The sequence below is a fragment of the Amblyomma maculatum genome, chromosome 1 (genome assembly GCF_055883805.1).
Source record: "Amblyomma maculatum isolate TAMU_Amacu chromosome 1, ASM5588380v1, whole genome shotgun sequence".
Lineage (NCBI taxonomy): Eukaryota > Metazoa > Arthropoda > Arachnida > Ixodida > Ixodidae > Amblyomma > Amblyomma maculatum.
In genome coordinates this window covers 240,059,680-240,076,798 of record NC_139344.1, presented here as the reverse complement: position 1 = coordinate 240,076,798, position 17,119 = coordinate 240,059,680, and the positions used below count along the sequence as shown (strand labels likewise).

General features: G+C 43.9%; 3 protein-coding genes across 3 annotated transcripts in view; 2 read left to right on the top strand and 1 right to left on the bottom strand.

Moving 5' to 3' along the window:
- Uba5 (Ubiquitin-like activating enzyme 5) overlaps positions 1 to 248 on the top strand; it is a 28,958-nt gene extending 28,710 nt beyond the window's left edge. The window contains exon 12 of the mRNA XM_084590677.1: positions 140 to 248. Within this exon, the coding sequence (XP_084446803.1) occupies positions 140 to 214 (75 nt within the window). The 3' untranslated portion in view covers positions 215 to 248. The remainder of the gene's footprint in view (positions 1 to 139) is intronic.
- A 237-nt stretch (positions 249 to 485) lies between these two features.
- LOC146206028 (transmembrane protein 41A-B-like) lies at positions 486 to 3,836 on the bottom strand. The gene is made up of 6 exons (XM_084590672.1): positions 3,640 to 3,836; positions 3,389 to 3,577; positions 3,168 to 3,324; positions 2,926 to 3,087; positions 1,039 to 1,177; positions 486 to 753 (listed from the first exon to the last, which is right to left on the bottom strand). Exons 2-6 carry the CDS (start codon positions 3,487 to 3,489, stop codon positions 587 to 589), a joined length of 726 nt encoding a protein of 241 aa, XP_084446798.1. The 5' UTR covers positions 3,490 to 3,577; positions 3,640 to 3,836; the 3' UTR covers positions 486 to 586.
- A 289-nt stretch (positions 3,837 to 4,125) lies between these two features.
- Positions 4,126 to 6,971, top strand: RsfS312 (ribosomal silencing factor RsfS-like protein, 312). The gene is made up of 3 exons (XM_084590671.1): positions 4,126 to 4,873; positions 5,125 to 5,303; positions 6,466 to 6,971. Exons 1-3 carry the CDS (start codon positions 4,309 to 4,311, stop codon positions 6,748 to 6,750), a joined length of 1,029 nt encoding a protein of 342 aa, XP_084446797.1. The 5' UTR covers positions 4,126 to 4,308; the 3' UTR covers positions 6,751 to 6,971.
- Positions 6,972 to 17,119: the final 10,148 nt, after the last annotated feature.

Genomic DNA, 17,119 nt, shown 5'->3' with positions numbered 1-17,119 from the left:
CGGAGTCTCTCATAGCCTTAGTTGCTTTGGGACGTTAAACCCTGCAAACCAACCAAACCATGTCCAATTGCAGCAAAATTGTCCATACATCTACTTGAACTTGAAGGCTTTATCGGGAACTTTTTTTTTTTTTTTTCAGGTTGAAGACACCGAAGGTGCAACTGGAAATGAACAGACACTTGAAGAACTTATGGCGCAGATGAAGTCTTTGTAGCAGAAGCTAGACTTCAAATAAAGGTCCTTCTCTGTTCTTGAATTATTACGTTGTGGAAGATTAACTTCGTGCTCTGAACTAAAATTTGTGCATGTGTGTTACTTTTGACATTTTTATGTGCACCTGCGATGCTGACATTTAAGGTTTTTGTGAGACAGCTTTTGGTCCCAGTAAATATGCATACTATTGCACAGTGCTGCTTTTATTTGCCAGAAGTAAGAGGTTTTATAATTATCGAACTTCATCACATTTGGCTGAGAAAGTGTGAGAAGAAAAAAAAAAAAAAAACTATGGGAAACCAACATTGATATGTGTAAATGCTGCAAGAATGGAATGGACAGGATGAAGTCTCATTAGCTGCCATTCCTTAGATCACTCTGTCTTGGTTTTCCTCTTCACCAGAAAACTTGGTAAAAGTGCAGCACTTGCAATGACAGCCATCTTGGCCATTGTAGTCCATGTGAGGATGTCATTCATAGACTTCAGCTCCGAGAGTATGCATCCTGTTTGAACACATATGAAGTTGTATGGCATCAGGCCTGCAAAGAAAAAATGTGTAGAAAGGGGTTAAAATGGATGCTAATTTAGTAAGCACTAGGCAAATAGTAGGCAGAACAGTGCAGGTCGCCGAAAGTATGCAGAAATTTTAAGTATCTGAACACATGTAAAGCGTCAGTGTAGCAAACTGCATGAAGTACAAGCCACAGCAGATTATGGTTCACATATTACCCTTACAATTTTGTCACTGAGGGCAACTGTTCTCGCATAACTTGTTAAGACATAAATGACTTGTGCAACCAGAACCCTAGAGAACTGGAGCTTACCAATAAAAACTGATGTGAAGAAGAGATGCAGTGGAACACCAACCACAGGGGATGCAATGTTGAGGAACCAGTTTGGTGTCATGGGGAATAAGCGCAAAAAGAGGAGCCAGTACAAAAGCCGGTCTCTATTTTCCTTGACCTGGTTTGCAAAAAGAGGCTCAAGTTAGTTTGCAGGGCCAATTCACGGATGCATAATCCTCCTGTACAAAGATCAATTGTGAAACCTTCTCGATGCTTTAAATACTTAGCACCACATAACTGCAATGAAATTAGAACAGATGAAGGTAACATGAGGGCCTGATATTTGCATAAGTGGTATTTTCTTCAACTAACTATCTTTCTTGTGAAAAACTTTCACACTACTAATTTCCCACTGAACAACATTTGGTCCTTCAAATGTTCTGACAAACCCTCATGTTGCTCTTCTTGCCTGCTCATTAGCTTAATAAAGGCCTCCGTTCTGGCAGTCTTGATGGCATAGGCACCATAAGTGGGTTCTCATAAAGCTGCCATGCTTCTTGTTCAATCATGTTTAATTTGGCACTTGCAAATTACAGGACCATTGCTATGAAGGAGGTGATCATAAACTTTTTTTTTTTTTTTTTACTTTTTAATCAACTACCATCTAGAAGAACTGTATTAATTATCCATTAGTGACCACCATAAATTAAAAAAAAAAAAAGCAATCTGTTCTCTTGGGTTCGATGACTGTTGGCTTTAATCAACTTGGAAAGCAACAGAATACAGTGAATATCAGTTTTCCGGCCTACAAGGTCTTGCACAGTTGTGTTGATGCTATGATGTGGGGAAGGGGGAGGGGATACCTAGTGGTGTGTTATGCTGGCCTGTAGCTGCAGTGGCACTCTTGGCGACTGCACAGTTTTACACACAAGACAGAACCCCTTAGAAGGTGTGTTTAGGAAATGGTCATTCCTGAAAGCTGTTCTGATGAAAAGAGTTTTAAAAGTTGATATGACATGCCCTAAGTATGACCCATGAGAATGCACGATTAATGTTCACAACAGCCAATCTGGGCTCCAGAGTGGAATTCAAACAACTGGGATTGCTTTTCCAGCCACATATCTCCAACAGCCAGTTAAGTGTCAAATGGCGCATTATCATAGTGAAAGTGCCATCTGCTAACACTCGCACAACAGTTGTCAAATAATCTGCTGTTGGACATTGCAGTATGAAATGTGTACAATTACCCGAGAGCCCTACATAACATCGAGCATTTATTTGAGTCTTGATTTGTCACCATGCCTTAAACATACCTTTTCAGGGCATGGTTGCATGGAATTCATTAGTGCATCTTGGGATCTGAGGCTAATATCCAGCATTCATCTCTTGTGATCACACTTATCCAACCTTGTCTACTTGCCAAGCAAACTGGAGCACACTAACCCACATTCGTGCTTTTTTTCTCTTGCATGCAGAACGGCCGGACTGGATCAGTGGTGGCAGAACATTATCCAGCCCGACCACCTCATTATGGGAGTACTGTATTCTCAAAAGGCACTAATTACATTTGGAAAAGGTCCTAACAAGTATTAGTTCCAGGCCTCATGGAAAATAGCCCAGGTGGTGTAGCAGTCTCACTATCCGTCAGACAGATGTCATATTTGTGGCTCATTTTGTAGCCTGCGAGTGAGGGGGCGTCTGTGTGTGTTTTTCTGCGTTATGTGTAACAATTTGGATTTGTTTTCTACTGCAATGCTGCCGAGTTGGGTTGACCACTAATCCCATTTCAGCGTGCTGAAAAAGGGCTGCATAAAAATGTTGCGCCACAAGCCTGCTATAACATGAATGCGTTCCGGGCGGCAAAATTGTTTCTGATAGCACCTGCGACGTCATGCGCAATGAGTACAGCCTAGCGCGAGAGCTTACCTTGTCTTGCAACAGCTGCACTTTGTCAGGAAAAAACCTTGTAACGTATTTCTGGCCACAAAACTTGGACAGCAAGTAGCACTGCGATGCGCCCATTCCGGAGAGCAGGCAAGTCAACAAAAAGCTTTTCCAGAGGCCAAAAAGTGCACCAGCCAGAACATTCTAAAAATCAAAACAACGGGTTAAGTTTCAAGTACAATATATTCGTTTCCGGTTTATGTCGGAAAATAAATATTATTCACCAGGAAAACAGATCCAGGAATGGCAAACGTTTGTTTATACAAGTACGCCGACGAGAACAGGACGAAGACGTGAGCTGCGTGCTGCTCGTTGTAGGAAATCAGCAGCGCTGCCAACTCCTTCAATTCCTGGTGGCTACTAGGGAACTTCAGGTAGGCCCTGAAACATGAGTCTTGTTAAGTAGTACATGGACTACTTTGTATTAGCAGACACTGCCACTTACGCCTTTTCTTCGTTTTCGATGCCTGGAAGATGACTGGAGAGAAGATACAGCCATCCTGTAGCAGCCGCCACACAGACTGGTAGCAGTAGGATGGGCGGCATTTATGCACGTCACGAAGTCCTGCACCGGTGCACCGATTCGGACGTACTGTCACACAGCAGTTTCCTAGGTCATCTGCACCACCGTAATCTAAAACGAAACAAAATTGGAGAACTCAAGAATAACCCTTGCGCGCTTGAACAATTATCTACCTTGCGCATCCGAAGGTCGTCTGCACCAGAAGTAAGGCCTCCCGCTCTTGACTTTCAGCTTCAGTGATGTTACACGCACGAAGTTAATATGGCTGTCTCATTTCGCTGATCGAAAGTCGGCGCGTACCAAGGAATAGAACCATGTGGCTCGATTTTCAGTGGTCGAACTTGTCGCACCGAGCGTCGGTCGCCGCGCAGTGCGTTTACGGTAGGCCGGGTGGGCCGGGCATTAAGGCGCGTGCAGCGCACGCGCATCATACGTCATGCGTAGCCTAGCCGCATTACTGCATGGAAAAAAAAAAGCAATAAAGTACTCGGATAATATTTTACGCAGATGTAAAATTATAAAAACAGAAAGTGTCTGGTACTTAATAAATATTAATGAACATATGAAAGTGTAGAATTTGACTGTTGCAACATGCAGAAAACATAGAGGAGGCTATGATCGGTATAATCTTGGCGACGCAATGTTTGCTTCCCGATAACCTTGACGATTCTGCTCACTTCCGTTTTTGTAATGTTTTTCCGGTTTCGTCGTTCCGTGTTGCAGCGTGTGGGGCTTTAGATTGCAAGCACCGCGCAAGTGAAAAATTTATCTGAACGAGGTGGCTCGTCGACATTTCCCTCATCGTTGTGTAGTGTCGAGGACTGGGTGGTGAGCATACCACGATGGGTTCGCAGATGGTGCTAACAGCACTGTTCCGATTGGGAGGATTTGGTATGAGACAAATGGGCTACCGGGCTGCCGATGTTCATCGGGACCAGTTATGTCAACTGGCCAGCCAAGTCGCTCTACGACGTCATTTCTCCGCTCGATACTCATCTTTGCGGAAGGACGACGCATTGGACTCAAAATTGGAAAGCAGTCAATCTTCTAAAAAGCCCCTGATGGAACCAGATGACGAAACTCGGTCTATTTTGAATGACATTTGGCGCGACTTCGAGTGCGTGCCGCCGAAGCCGAGCCCTGCCGAAGGTGGTAGTAGTGGTAGCAGTTCAGGACCTGCTGCCGTGCAGAAAGATGTGCCAAAAGAAAAAGCAACAGATGGCCCTCGAATCCGTAGCTTGCTGCATTCCGCCCGAGCCAATGCCAAAAAGCTGTTCGCCGACGAAGACTCGTCCATAATCCTAGATTCTACTGAAGAGCAAAGTGCATTGTTGGGTACAGAGTTAAATGTGGACTATATTCCTCAAAATATCAAAGTTGACCCATTTGAAGGCTTCAATATGAAACGTAAGTTGTAATTTTTATTCGAATGCTCAGGTACTGAAATTCTTATGTAATGCAAAGCCTAGTAGCTACTGTTTTTGCTAGCGCGTTCTTTCCATTTTTGCATGTGTGTGAGCGAAACGAAGTGCAGTATGCGTGATATGGTAGCACTGAAAATACCATTAAACAGATATACTGTACCGTACCGTCGTTGTATTATGCCTGGAACGCCAGCGTGAAGTTTCCCTTGCTGTTTCCTTTTGTCATTTTCATAGGCGGTGAAACCGGCGTATTTGAAGTTGAAGAGCTGGTTGACATTCTGCGAGAAGAAAAGCTGACTGACATTGCTGTTATCACGGTTCCAAAGGAAATGGTCTATACCGATTACCTGGTTTTGGCTACGGCAGTTTCACCACGTCAGGCTCGAGGAGTGACGGAATTCTTGCGAAAATTGGTATGAGAGTTTTCTGGCTATATAACGTAATCGTGTTATGCGGAAGAGTGTACAGTACAGTGACCATCGAATGAGATGCGATAATGAAAGCGCGACTTGAGCGTTAGTGGAGCACACACTTGCCTAAAGCACGCGAATTACGAGAATTCGTTAGCGTCGTTTACGAGCGGCCCTATTTCATGCGTGGGCGTAAATTGTAAATTACGGTTTACTCCCCATGCCCCTGAAATGTATAGCGAGCCAAGCAAGCCATGATTGATGTCACCATTTCACGCTTGAGTGTGCCGTTGATTGTTGTGACAAGAGTGTGTTGAGTTGTGAGTCACCCAAACAGGTGCAAGCATCGACAGCACACTCACAAGCATTGCAAGCGCGATTTGGCTTTTAGTGCAAATGCTTCCAGACAGCATGACACAGTGCTAGATTCATCAAGGCCGCACAATTGGAGTGTTTTTAATTCATTGCCACATTTAAATACTACTTCATGTATTCATCCTTAATGATACACAGAAAGGATGGCTATGGAGTTGAGCTCAGCAAATGTTATAGAGCTCGAAGTGCCTTCATTGTTTCCCTTTCATGTGCATACTGCTTGAAGTATTACTGCTCACTCCTCTCAGAGCAATCAGTTTCATGTGGGAAAGTTAAGTGCCCTTTTGGTTTCTCAGTCGCACCACATATTTGTAACGATTCTGTGAACAGGGGGGCTCTAGCATTCTTGAACATTGCTTTTTCACATGGAACTGATCTTTGGCATCTTTTTTTTTTTTTTTTTCGATGCTTCTTGACCAAACAGCATGCATAGCAGTGCCAACTACAGTTCCATAATAGCTTTGGTGTCAAATTTGTATGAAGAACTGCGGCAAGTGCCGATCTGTTCTGGAGGATATCTGTGCATGTCAAACATATTTCTGACAGATTTCCTCTTTTGTCGTTTGGTTCTTCTGACACCTATTTTTCACGCTTTTTCCTCCTCCGTAATGCTGCATTTTGTGTGTGCATCTTTAAATTTTCTCTCATTCTCAATTGAAAGCTGCCATCATCACTGCCATTGCTGCTCAAAGAATGCAGCAGTTTGTTGCAGACTAAAATGTGTTTGCTCTGCAATGGCAGCTTCAAAGTTCAGCCCAACTTTAAGTGACAACTTTTCTTTACTGTGCAGTACAAGCGCAAGAAGGATAGCACGGATCCCACCCTGTTCATTGAAGGAGATGAAACTCCAGACTGGAAAGTTCTTGACATGGGGAATGTGGTGCTTCACGTCTTTTTGCCAGAGGCACGCAGGCATTATGATGTGGAGACGTTGTGGACTGTGGGAAGTACCTATGATGACCTTACACACACTAAGGATGACCCTGTGTACAATTTGTTGCAGCAGCAGATCCAGCTGTTGCAAGAAGTGCAGCCCAAAGATCTCGAGAATCATTTTGCTGTGCAGCAGTCCTGATTTATTTTGTTACAAGTTAACAAGCATCATTTTATTGTTTAATATAGGCATGGTGTTAGTGCAACCTGTCAGTGTATGCGCTTTGCTCCACCAAACAGTGAGACATCTCGTTGAAAGTGCAGCTCCTGTTAAACCTGGTGAACTGTTCAGTAGAAGGATTAAGGCTGCTCATAGCTGGACACTAAGCTGCTTTGTAATGTAAATGAAAATGCTCTACTGACAGAGCACTGACAGAGCAGTTTTATGATTTGTGTTCTGTCATGATTGCACATTAAAAATTTCATTGTTGTTGCCACCCAAGTGTGCTAGCTGTAGTCTTTCAGCAGAGTCTGTGTGCCAAGTGCTAACAGTTTTACGAAGTTCCATATTTTTGTATTAGTTTTGTATGGTAACCACAAACAAACTATAACTGGTAATTTCTGCTCGGCAGCATGTGAAAATTGTTAAAGGCGATAATGTGCTCTGTTTTTAATGTCCCAAAGCAACTCGGGCTATGAGAGAAGCTGTAGTGGAGGGCTCCGGAAGTTTCAACTGCGTGGGGTTCTTTAAGATGCACTGACATCGCACAGCACACCGGCGCCTTGCTTTTTGTCTCCATCGAAAAGCGACCACGGTGGCTGGGATTCGATCTTGCATTCAGGCGCTGTAACAACTGTGCTAACACGGTGGGCCCAGTTCATGTATGTCCATAGCTGTACAATGCTGCTGTGTATATCAGTACTTTACTGTTTACAAAGACCCTGTAACCAGTGCATCAGGCCAAATATGCAGATATCTGTATTTTCTGTTTTCCGAGCAGTTCAACTTGCACATCTAAAAAATAATGGTCCTGAGCACCTCCTCCACACGCAGGATTTTCACTTGTTAACAACTGGGGCAGCTGAATTTAGCTAGTTTTGAGCGCTGCAGCTGGTAATTTTAAGTTTATGCGTTCTTGTTGCATGTCTGGTCATGTCCGTTGGAGGCAAGAGTAATGTTTGGTACTGTTGCTTAAGGATTATATTGGATTTTAATGCTAGCATAGCAATCCATTTGGAAACTAATATTTTTGTTCCTGGCTACAAAATAGTAGCAGCTCCTCTGCTTTTGTATATATTTTTTCCAGGTGCTGCGACCAGTGCTTACTGCACCCGGCTATTTTGTCAACAGTACTGGAGCTAATCAATACCAAATGAGCACCTCCCAGGGCAATGCAACATGACTACTGGCAGGGGACGTGTTACCCACTATAGCAGACAAAACTCCAGGACGTGTGAGGCACAAGTGAACCTAATGGCTGTAGACAAAACTTTTGGAGGTGCACGTCTAATATGCATGCTGCAGTGTATGGTCCCCAGTGGCAGTATCTTAGCTAATCACTAGATCAGATCACAATACCCTGAATTTTTTACCAGTGAAGTGAGACGCAACATAAACCTGCCAGTGAAGTGCAGCTTTTGTACTGGATTATCCAAGCAAGGCCAAAGAAACTAGTTGACATCCAAGTCAAGGCAATGTCCAAAGGGCACAGAGGACAGCTGCAAATTTGTCTTCCGTAGATTGCTGGGCTTTTGTGGCTCTGCTGGCACCTGTAATTCATGGCTTTTAAGAGATTAAAATTTAATGCAAAAGGCCTCATTAGAGCTTGCTAATCAACTGTGGCAAACAAACTGCCATTTGTCCTCTGTGTCGCTACTAAGTGGTTGAATACTGAAAGAAAGCTGGTGCCAGTCTTATTTTGAGAGTTCCTTCACCTACCATGGACCCTGCAAGGTAGGTAAACTACAAATTTCAGAACCATAAATTTTGGCAAAAAGATATTTAAAATAAATGCAGGTCTAATGTGGCTAAACCTAGTATAATTCGAAAAACCACTAATCTGGCATAGTTGCATCTTGAGAGATGTAACCAATGTCGATGCCCTCTCCATGACCTGCCAGAGGCGTGCTTGTGACAAGGACTATGTTGTCCGTTGCCCAAGTTGCCGTGAGTGACATGTAAAGTGCTTCACACATCATATGAGCATGCCTGGGTGGTCTAAATACCTTGATAGATAACTTTATATTCAAGGGTCCTTGAAGGCTGGATTACGATCTCGCCCTCTCGTCTTGATAGGAAGCTCGAGTTGGCAATGCTTGCCAATTTGGTGACACACTGTCATGGGGAGCCAATTAGACCTCATAGTGCTTTTGCACTAAAAAAAGCTTTGCAATCACAAATGTCTTGAAATTTAATATGCCAGCTAAAAGTTGCAATAAAAGAGCAGAAAAGCATACAGGTGTAAAAAAAACCAAATTTTGTGCTGGAACTGACAAGAAGCATTCTTGCAACAGTTTTTGTAGTAGGAATAATTGCGTTTTGTAAAGTTCCAGCTTTCACAGTAGAAAAACCTGCGTTTCATGACAAAATTTCTCCTCTACTATCGCAAAATAATTAAGGTGAAGAGGAAAACTTGAGCAAAATTTTAGCTTTTGGAAACAGCAAGGTCAGATTTTAACTGATCACATTAAAGCAAAAGAACCTTGAACCTTCCATCCATATTTCATTGCTACAACATTGAAAGAAAGCCTAAAAGGAGAATATTTGCTGAACACTGAGGCTACTGTTAGGGTAAAAAATATAAATTGCACAAGTGCAAAAACCATATCCTTGAAACTAAATTCCCCTGGGCAGTATGCCTATCTTCAATAATTCTGAAGGGGCACGAGCAGATGCAATGCAACAAGACAACTTCTGAAACTAATAAGCGGCAGCTTGGGCTGCAATGCAAGCAGCACAGTCTCTTAAAATTCCTTCATAATGCTTGGAGAGTGTCTGCCCAACTGCTGCTTTCTTGCCAAGATGCAATTCATTTAGCGCTCAAATATTTGTTCTGCATTGCTCAGCCCAGCAATGGATTCAGAACGCTTACATAGCATGCGCCAACATCGTTTCACTCATCCGAGCCGTTAGCTTTAAGTTCCCATGAAGCGTGCTTCAAGAGTACAAAAGATTTGTTTCGGAAACAAACTTTTCAAATGATGTCTCGCATATGCACAATGTAAGCTAAGCAACAGGTGTGCAGAGCCAAATATGTGAAAACGAAACTATATAATAATCTATGCTCTCTGCTGCGTCACAGGTCTGACCGCCACCGTGGTCAGTTCCGCAGCCGCTGGTGTCTGAGGGCCGGGGTATTATGGAACTAATCATGAGAGGCTGCGGCCAATTACTGCACCAGGGTGGCAAACTCCTGTTCTGGTGAGGGAGTGCGTTGCCGGAGGTGTTCACCGGCATCAGGTCGCACCCCAAACCTGTTTATGAAATTCCATCAACACGCGGATTCTTTTTTTTTTTTTTTTTAAATCCGGTGGAGAATTGCGCGGCACTGGGACTTGAACCCTGGTCCTCTTGCATGCGAGGCGGATGTTCTACCGCTACGCCACCGCTGCCATTCCTAAGAATTCCTAGCTCCGCTGGACAGGCTGCCATTGGAAACTGACCCTGGCAACGTTTAACGCTAGAACCCTAGCTAGTGAAACTAGTTTAGCAGTGTTGTTAGAGGAACTAGAGGGTATGAAATGGGATGTCATAGGGCTTAGTGAGGTTAGGAGGCCGAATGAGGCATATACTGTACTGAAGGATGGGCATGTACTGTGCTATCGAGGCTTACCAGAGAGGCGAAACCTAGGAGTAGGTTTCCTTGTCAATAAGTATATAGCGGGTAATATAGATGAATTCTATAGTATTAATGAGAGGGTGGCAGGCATCGTAATTAGGCTTAATAAGCGATATAAGCTGAAGGTTGTACAGGCCTATGCACCTACATGTAGTTATGTGATTATGTGACCAGGCAGTTGAAAGCTTCTACGAAGATGTAGAATCGGCACTGCGAAAAGTAAAGACGCAGTATACTGTACTAATGGGCGACTTCAACGCCAAGGTAGGGAAAAAGCAGGCAGGAGACGAGGCAGTAGGTGACTATGGCATTGGTTCTAGGAAAAGCAGGGGGGAGTTACTAGTTGAGTTTGCAGAGCGCAATAACTTAAGAATCATGAATACCTTCTTCAGCAAACGGAAGAGCCGGAAATGGACATGGAAAAGTCCTGACGGGGAGACTAAAAGTGAAATTGACTTTATAATGTGTTCAACCCCCGCCATTATGCAAGATGTAGAGGTAATTGGGAAAGTGCGATGCAGTGACCACAGGATGGCGAGGTCCCGAATTGGCCTAAATCTGAAGAAGGAATGCAACAGATTAGTAAGAAAGAAACCCATCAACAAATTAGCGGTGAGGGGGAGGGCAGAAGAGTTCAGGATCTCGCTACAGAATAACTATTCAGCTCTAACCGAGGATGGCGACATTACCCTAGAAGCAATGAACAATAATTTCAGAGATATCATTACTGAGTATGCGGTAGAAGTAGGCAGTAGGATAGTTGGAGAGAGTAACGGTGAGCTGTCTAAGGAGACGAAAGATTTGATTAAGAAACGCCAGAGTATGAAAGCTTCCAATCCAACAGACCAAATCGAATTTGCCGAGATATCAAAGCTAATCAATAAGCGCAAGGTGGCCGATATAAGGAAGTATAATATGGAGAAAATTGAGCATGCTGTAAAGAACGGGGGAAGCCTTAAAGCGGTAAAGAAGAAATTGGGCATAGGCAAAAACCAGATGTATGCGATACGGGACAAGGCAGGCAACGTCATCACGAATTTGGACAAGATAGTCAAAGTAGCCGAGCAGTTCTTTACAGATCTCTACAGTAGCCAAAGTAGTCAGGACTGTAACGAGATTGGCGGTAGGGAAAAACAGTCAGATGTTCCACCAGTGACGAAGGACGAGGTCAAGAAAGCATTAGAAAATATGAAAAGGGGGAAATCAGCTGGAGAGGATCAGATAACTACAGATTTGCTGAAGGACGGGGGGGATATCGTGCTAGAAAAACTAGCTACCCTGTGTATGCAGTGCCTGGTGTCATTGACGGTACCGGAACCATGGAAGAATGCAAACATTATCCTCATTCATAAGAAAGGGGACTCTAAGGACCTTAAACATTACAGACCAATCAGCTTACTGTCTGTTACGTATAAGGTACTTACTAAGGTAATCGCTAATAGAATCAGGACAACCTTAGACTGCAATCAAGCAAAGGATCAAGCAGGTTTTCGGAAACGGTACTCTACTATCGATCATATCCATACCATCAATCAGGTGATAGAAAAATGCTCGGAATATAACTAGCCCTTATACATAACATTCATTGATTACGAAAAAGCATTTGACTCAGTTGAAACCTCGGCAGTCATGCAGGCATTGCGAAATCAGGGGGTAGACGAGCCGTACGTGAAAGTGCTGGAAGATATATATAGTGGCTGCACAGCAACCATAGTTCATCATAAAGAAAGTAACAAAATTCCCATAAAGAAAGGTGTTAGGCAAGGAGACACAATCTCCCCAGTACTACTCACAGCTTGCTTAGAGGAAGTATTCAGAGACTTGGAATGGGAGCAGTTAGGGATAAGGGTAGATGGAGAATACCTCAGTAATCTGCGATTTGCTGATGACATTACCTTGCTAAGCAACTCGGGGGACGAACTGCAAATAATGATTGATGACCTAGATAGGAAAAGTAGAAAGGTAGGCTTGAAAATCAATATGCAGAAGACTAAGGTAATGTTCAACAGCCTTGGGAAGGAACAGCAGTTTACATTAGGTAGTGAAGTACTGGAAGTAGTAGGCGAATATGTCTACTTAGGACAGGTAGTAAGCGCAGATCCGGACCATGAAAAGGAAATAAGAAGAATAAAATTGGGATGGAGCGCATTTGGCAAGCACTCGCAGATTATGACTAGCAGCTTACCGGTATCGCTCAAGAGGAAAGTATACAACAGTTGCATCTTACCTGTTCTCACCTATGGGGCTGAAACGTGGAGGCTAACCAAGAGAGTTCTACTTAAGTTGAGGACAACCCGGAGGGCTATGGAACGAAAAATGGTAGGGGTAACAGAGATAGGAAGCGTGCAGAGTGGGTCAGAGAAATAACTCAAGGAAATTAAGAAGAAGAAATGGGCATGGGCAGGACATGTAGTGCGAAGAGAGGATAACAGATGGTCGCTTAGGGTAACAAACTGGATTCCAAGGGAAGGAAAGCGTAGCAGGGGGCGGCAGAAAGTTAGGTGGGTGGATGAGGTTAAGAAGTTCGCAGGGGTCAAGTGAATGCAGCTAGCACAGAACCGGGTTAAGTGGAGAAATATGGGAGAGGCCTTCGCCCTGCAGTGGGTATAGTCAGGCTGATGATGATGATGAATCTATGCTCTGCAGGATATACCTATCCAGTCTACGTTATGGACAGTTACTTTAAAACTAAGCTCTGCTTTTTCTTATCCGAATGCCGTAAAAGGATCATTGTAATAGGCTGAAGTTGTGAATATTGAAAGCGCTTGCCATGAGTACAGCGCCGGAGTTCTTGCATGCTGCAGCTATGCCTCCTCAGCTACAAGCCGCCTCCGTGCATGTACACAATATGCGGACCAATTAGGGTCGCAGCACCGACGCTTGTTCACATTGATTCTTGGCAAGTTTATTGCGTTCATGGCCAATGGTCATGCACGGAGTGGTTGCTGCGATTCTTGCACTGAAAGACAACGGAGTCCTTCCATGCAAGGCCCACCGTTATCAAGAGCGAACTTTCGCTGCGTGCTGGCAGTCGGCAATACAAGAAAGGCGGAGCTTCAATTTAACCGAGACAAGCACGGGACTGTACATGTCAAGCTAGCAATTGCTTAGAAATGCCACAATTTTCAACTGTGAGTTCAGCAGCATAGAACGTATATGTGATTTTCAGATATTTGTTTGGTACTTCAAATGGAAACACATGGTGAAGCTCAAAAGGAAACCTCTATTCACAAGCTATTTGAGATGTCTAATATTTTTATACCTATACTTCTGCAACGCTGTCATAAAACGAGCGTACTGCCTGCTAGATTCAGTATTGCTCTTGCCAAAGCCATTGAGACATTTTAGTATAAGTGTGGGTCAAAGAAGAGGAAAAACAATTTTGCAGCAGCATGTAGCAGGATCTGTCATTTGGCACAAAGGGCACAGCAGTTCAACCAGTGAGAGAGCGTTCCCTCCTGCTGACCAAAATATAGCAGACTGCCAAAACTGACTTACATTTTATGGCACACTTTTCAGAGCAAGTATTAATGGCATATAGAAGCATGCTGTATCGGTGCAGTCTGCTATGTTTCACTGCTATGAGGCTACGGTTCTCAAGCTGTGTTTGTGCTTCCAGAATGCCTGTGTATACTATTTGCCGCGAGATCGACCTAGAGGTGGCGCCACCGTCGCTTCTATAGTGGGGATCGGCAGCCAGCGGAGCTCGCAGAAACGCACGTGGCGTATGTCTGCTTCCGAGTTTACAGCGGGTTTGCTGGCAACAAAAACTTGCCTTATGCAATGCATTAGCGATTTACTGTTTAGAGTGTTCCAATATTGCAGAAATAAATCCGTAGATTTGGCCAATAGCAAAAAAAGAAAAAAAGATGAGCGGATTTTAGGAAAGCAAAGCACGCAACCACCAGTCTTCTAGATTTACTGGCATCACTTTGCACGCTTTTTGCGTTGTACGGCGCTCACAGGCCTGATACTTGGGCCTGAACATGACATATCACCTTTTCAATAGCGTGCGCGTTGTCTTATACGAGCGAGACAAGCAAATTTAGTGTCAAGCCCGCGGATATACAAGGTTCGTGCTCCGACCTGCAGTACTTCGTACTTGACTCGAGAATTACGCATGTTAAATGTAGCACTGACAGCGTCCTGCCCGGCGAGTTGCTGTAGACTGAGTGGACATCAACTCTGGCGAGACAACCAGGCACAATAAGTATTCCCCAAAAATGAGATTACGCTGACACTGCACAGGAAAGCTGGCTTGCTGACGTGTAGAGCGGTGAGTGGATTCAGCTTGCCAAGCTCACAAGGCGGCGGATCTTTCTTGCGGCAGATAATCTGGTGTTGCACTGTGAAATGACTCTAAATGATTTCCTGAAACCGAGGGAAGTATAAGGAATTTCTGATGTGTGTGATGTTTATAAAATTAGTAGTGCAATTACTTTTTTTAATGACAATGATTTTCACCATATGACAGAACTTTTACACTGACAAAATTTAGGACTACCAGCAATTAATTTTCAGTAACATTAAAGTGCAAGCTACGAACCAGTAGCTGCGAACACATCGTAAAAACTGTGACCCCTGTCATGTTCTGGCAAGAAATTTTGAAGAATGATTTCTTTATTATTCTAATTATTGCTGAGCAGTGACTTGGGGCGGTTCTGTCGTTTAATTCCAAAACAGGTGCCAGATAAACTAACCCGAAAGAAATGGAGTTCATCTTATCATGTGACTATAAATATGTAATTATTCCCTAACTAAACACCGATACAAACCAGTTTGCTCGAACAGCAAAGGCCGGGGTTCTGATTCTAATGGGCTACCAGTGTACTTTGATCTATGTTATTATATGTAATATTTAGTGTAACAGGTGCTGCTAAGATTTTTTTTCTCAATTGTTCGAGCATATGTTCATTACCACTGTTACGGATGCAGGATTCAACAGAAAAAAAAAAAAAATGAAATGCCTATATGTGTTCAAGTCGCCATGTGACATCTGCTATATGATGGATGATGCAGGGGTGGACCTGGTGTCGTTGACCACGTGGGATTGTTTAATGTGCAGTCGAATCCCACAGCCGAGGAGCGCTTTTCAAAACGGCCGGGATCTAACCCCCCGTTTTCGAAATCAGCAGTCGAGCGCCCTACTACTGAGACACCGTGACAAAGGTGTAGCAGAAAAAAATATATACATACTCGGACAACACTATTGTGGATACAGAAGGCACAAAGTGGCTTGTTCAAACTGGATTTTGCGATGCAGCAGTCTGCGGTCACATGTTTCAGTAGTTGCGGTATTCCAAACAGAAACAGGAATATACAATTTTTGAGCATTGAGTTGTATTGACGGCAGCAACCTGTTTTGCTTTGGCATGGTGCCCAACGACAGCAGCGCTTCATTTGAGACACTGCTTGTCAAAGAATGTCAAGCGCCGAAGACCGCGACTGATGATGTCTTTTCCAGCGTGACATACTCGATATAGACAAGTATTTTTTTTTTATTGGAGCGTGGAGTAATAGTCTATACATATTTCTTTTGCAACAGGCAGATAGGTAAGCAAAAGCGAGCAGGAACCGCGAAACGAACAAAAAGCACTCTTGTACGCGCTGCATGTACATCACTGCGGGGTGGCACGCGACGCGAAAACGCATCCACACTGGGTAGGGTTCGCCACTATGCCGCTAGTTGGTGACTGCTCGATCTCGAAGCCAATATGCTGGCTTTCACAATGATCTGGCGCTGTGCGACTGAAATAAAAATTATGAGGGACGTTAGCAATCAGTGCCGTATTCTGCAACGCAGCTGGCACTAACTAGACATTAAGCAAGCCATTAATTAATAATTACTTGATTAGTAATTGGTCATTGACATATGGCCATGTATGGCACGCATTCACGCATACTGTGGTGGTTCTCTGCGATTGGTCGAGACCTCTATGATGTCATCCCGCCTCGGCCAATCAGAGCCGCCCTGTCCTATGCAAAGTAAGCGACACGTTCATGCTGCCAAGCACAACATGCGGATATTTTTAAGAACCAATTCATAAAGTCAGTGCCAGACTTTGAAATCTGTAGGCGCTTGTTGAAATACACTGTGATCCTAGAAGGCAAGTGTCTGCATGAGAAATGTGCTAGTACAGTCGAACCTCTGTACAACGAAGTCCTACTTGCAGATGAAAATTTCATTACGTCGAGGTTCCCATGTGCTAGCTGCCCAAATAAAGTGACGAGTTAGTGGAACACTGCAGGTAGATGGGAACTTGTTAATTACAAATTCAGGAAATAAGCAAGGAATTCTAGCAATAATAGCACTAACAAGGGTACCATATGTTCTGTAGATCAGGAGGATAATGGGCGATAGCAAACGAGGGCAAAAGAGAGCGCTTCGCCCATGCCGGCGGCGCGGCTACCTTTGTGCACCAATCTTTAGTTCAGGCCTCACCTATACGTGCTTAATGAACTTTCCTCCTACTTATATATATAAAAAAAACCATCGTTAACGTATCCCGTCGCAATCCAGTGCATTTCGTGGCAAGACACCAAGATACCGCACAACCAGAATATCACGGTGTGCGTTAGCTCTAGCGGTGAGGTGAAGGAGGGAGAACTTGGCACTATACTTGGCACGGTGGCTTTGATAGGAGTGCCGACGGTGGCTTGCCTTGCTAGGCTGGCCCGTGTTACGACCGTGCATCATCCGCACTTGCGCGCTCTATTGTTCGCCTGTGGGCA

Coding starts and splice junctions, on each gene's coding strand:
- LOC146206028 (XM_084590672.1), bottom strand. CDS start 3,489: ATGCCGCCCATCCTACTGCTACCAGTCTGTGTGGCGGCTGCTACAGGA. Junction 3,088..3,167: donor TTCCTGGATCTGTTTTCCTG/GTGAATAATATT, acceptor TTTGATTTTTAG/AATGTTCTGGCTGGTGCACT. Junction 1,178..2,925: donor TGCAGCTGTTGCAAGACAAG/GTAAGCTCTCGC, acceptor TTTGCAAACCAG/GTCAAGGAAAATAGAGACCG.
- RsfS312 (XM_084590671.1), top strand. CDS start 4,309: ATGGGTTCGCAGATGGTGCTAACAGCACTGTTCCGATTGGGAGGATTT. Junction 4,874..5,124: donor TGAAGGCTTCAATATGAAAC/GTAAGTTGTAAT, acceptor TCATTTTCATAG/GCGGTGAAACCGGCGTATTT. Junction 5,304..6,465: donor CGGAATTCTTGCGAAAATTG/GTATGAGAGTTT, acceptor TTTACTGTGCAG/TACAAGCGCAAGAAGGATAG.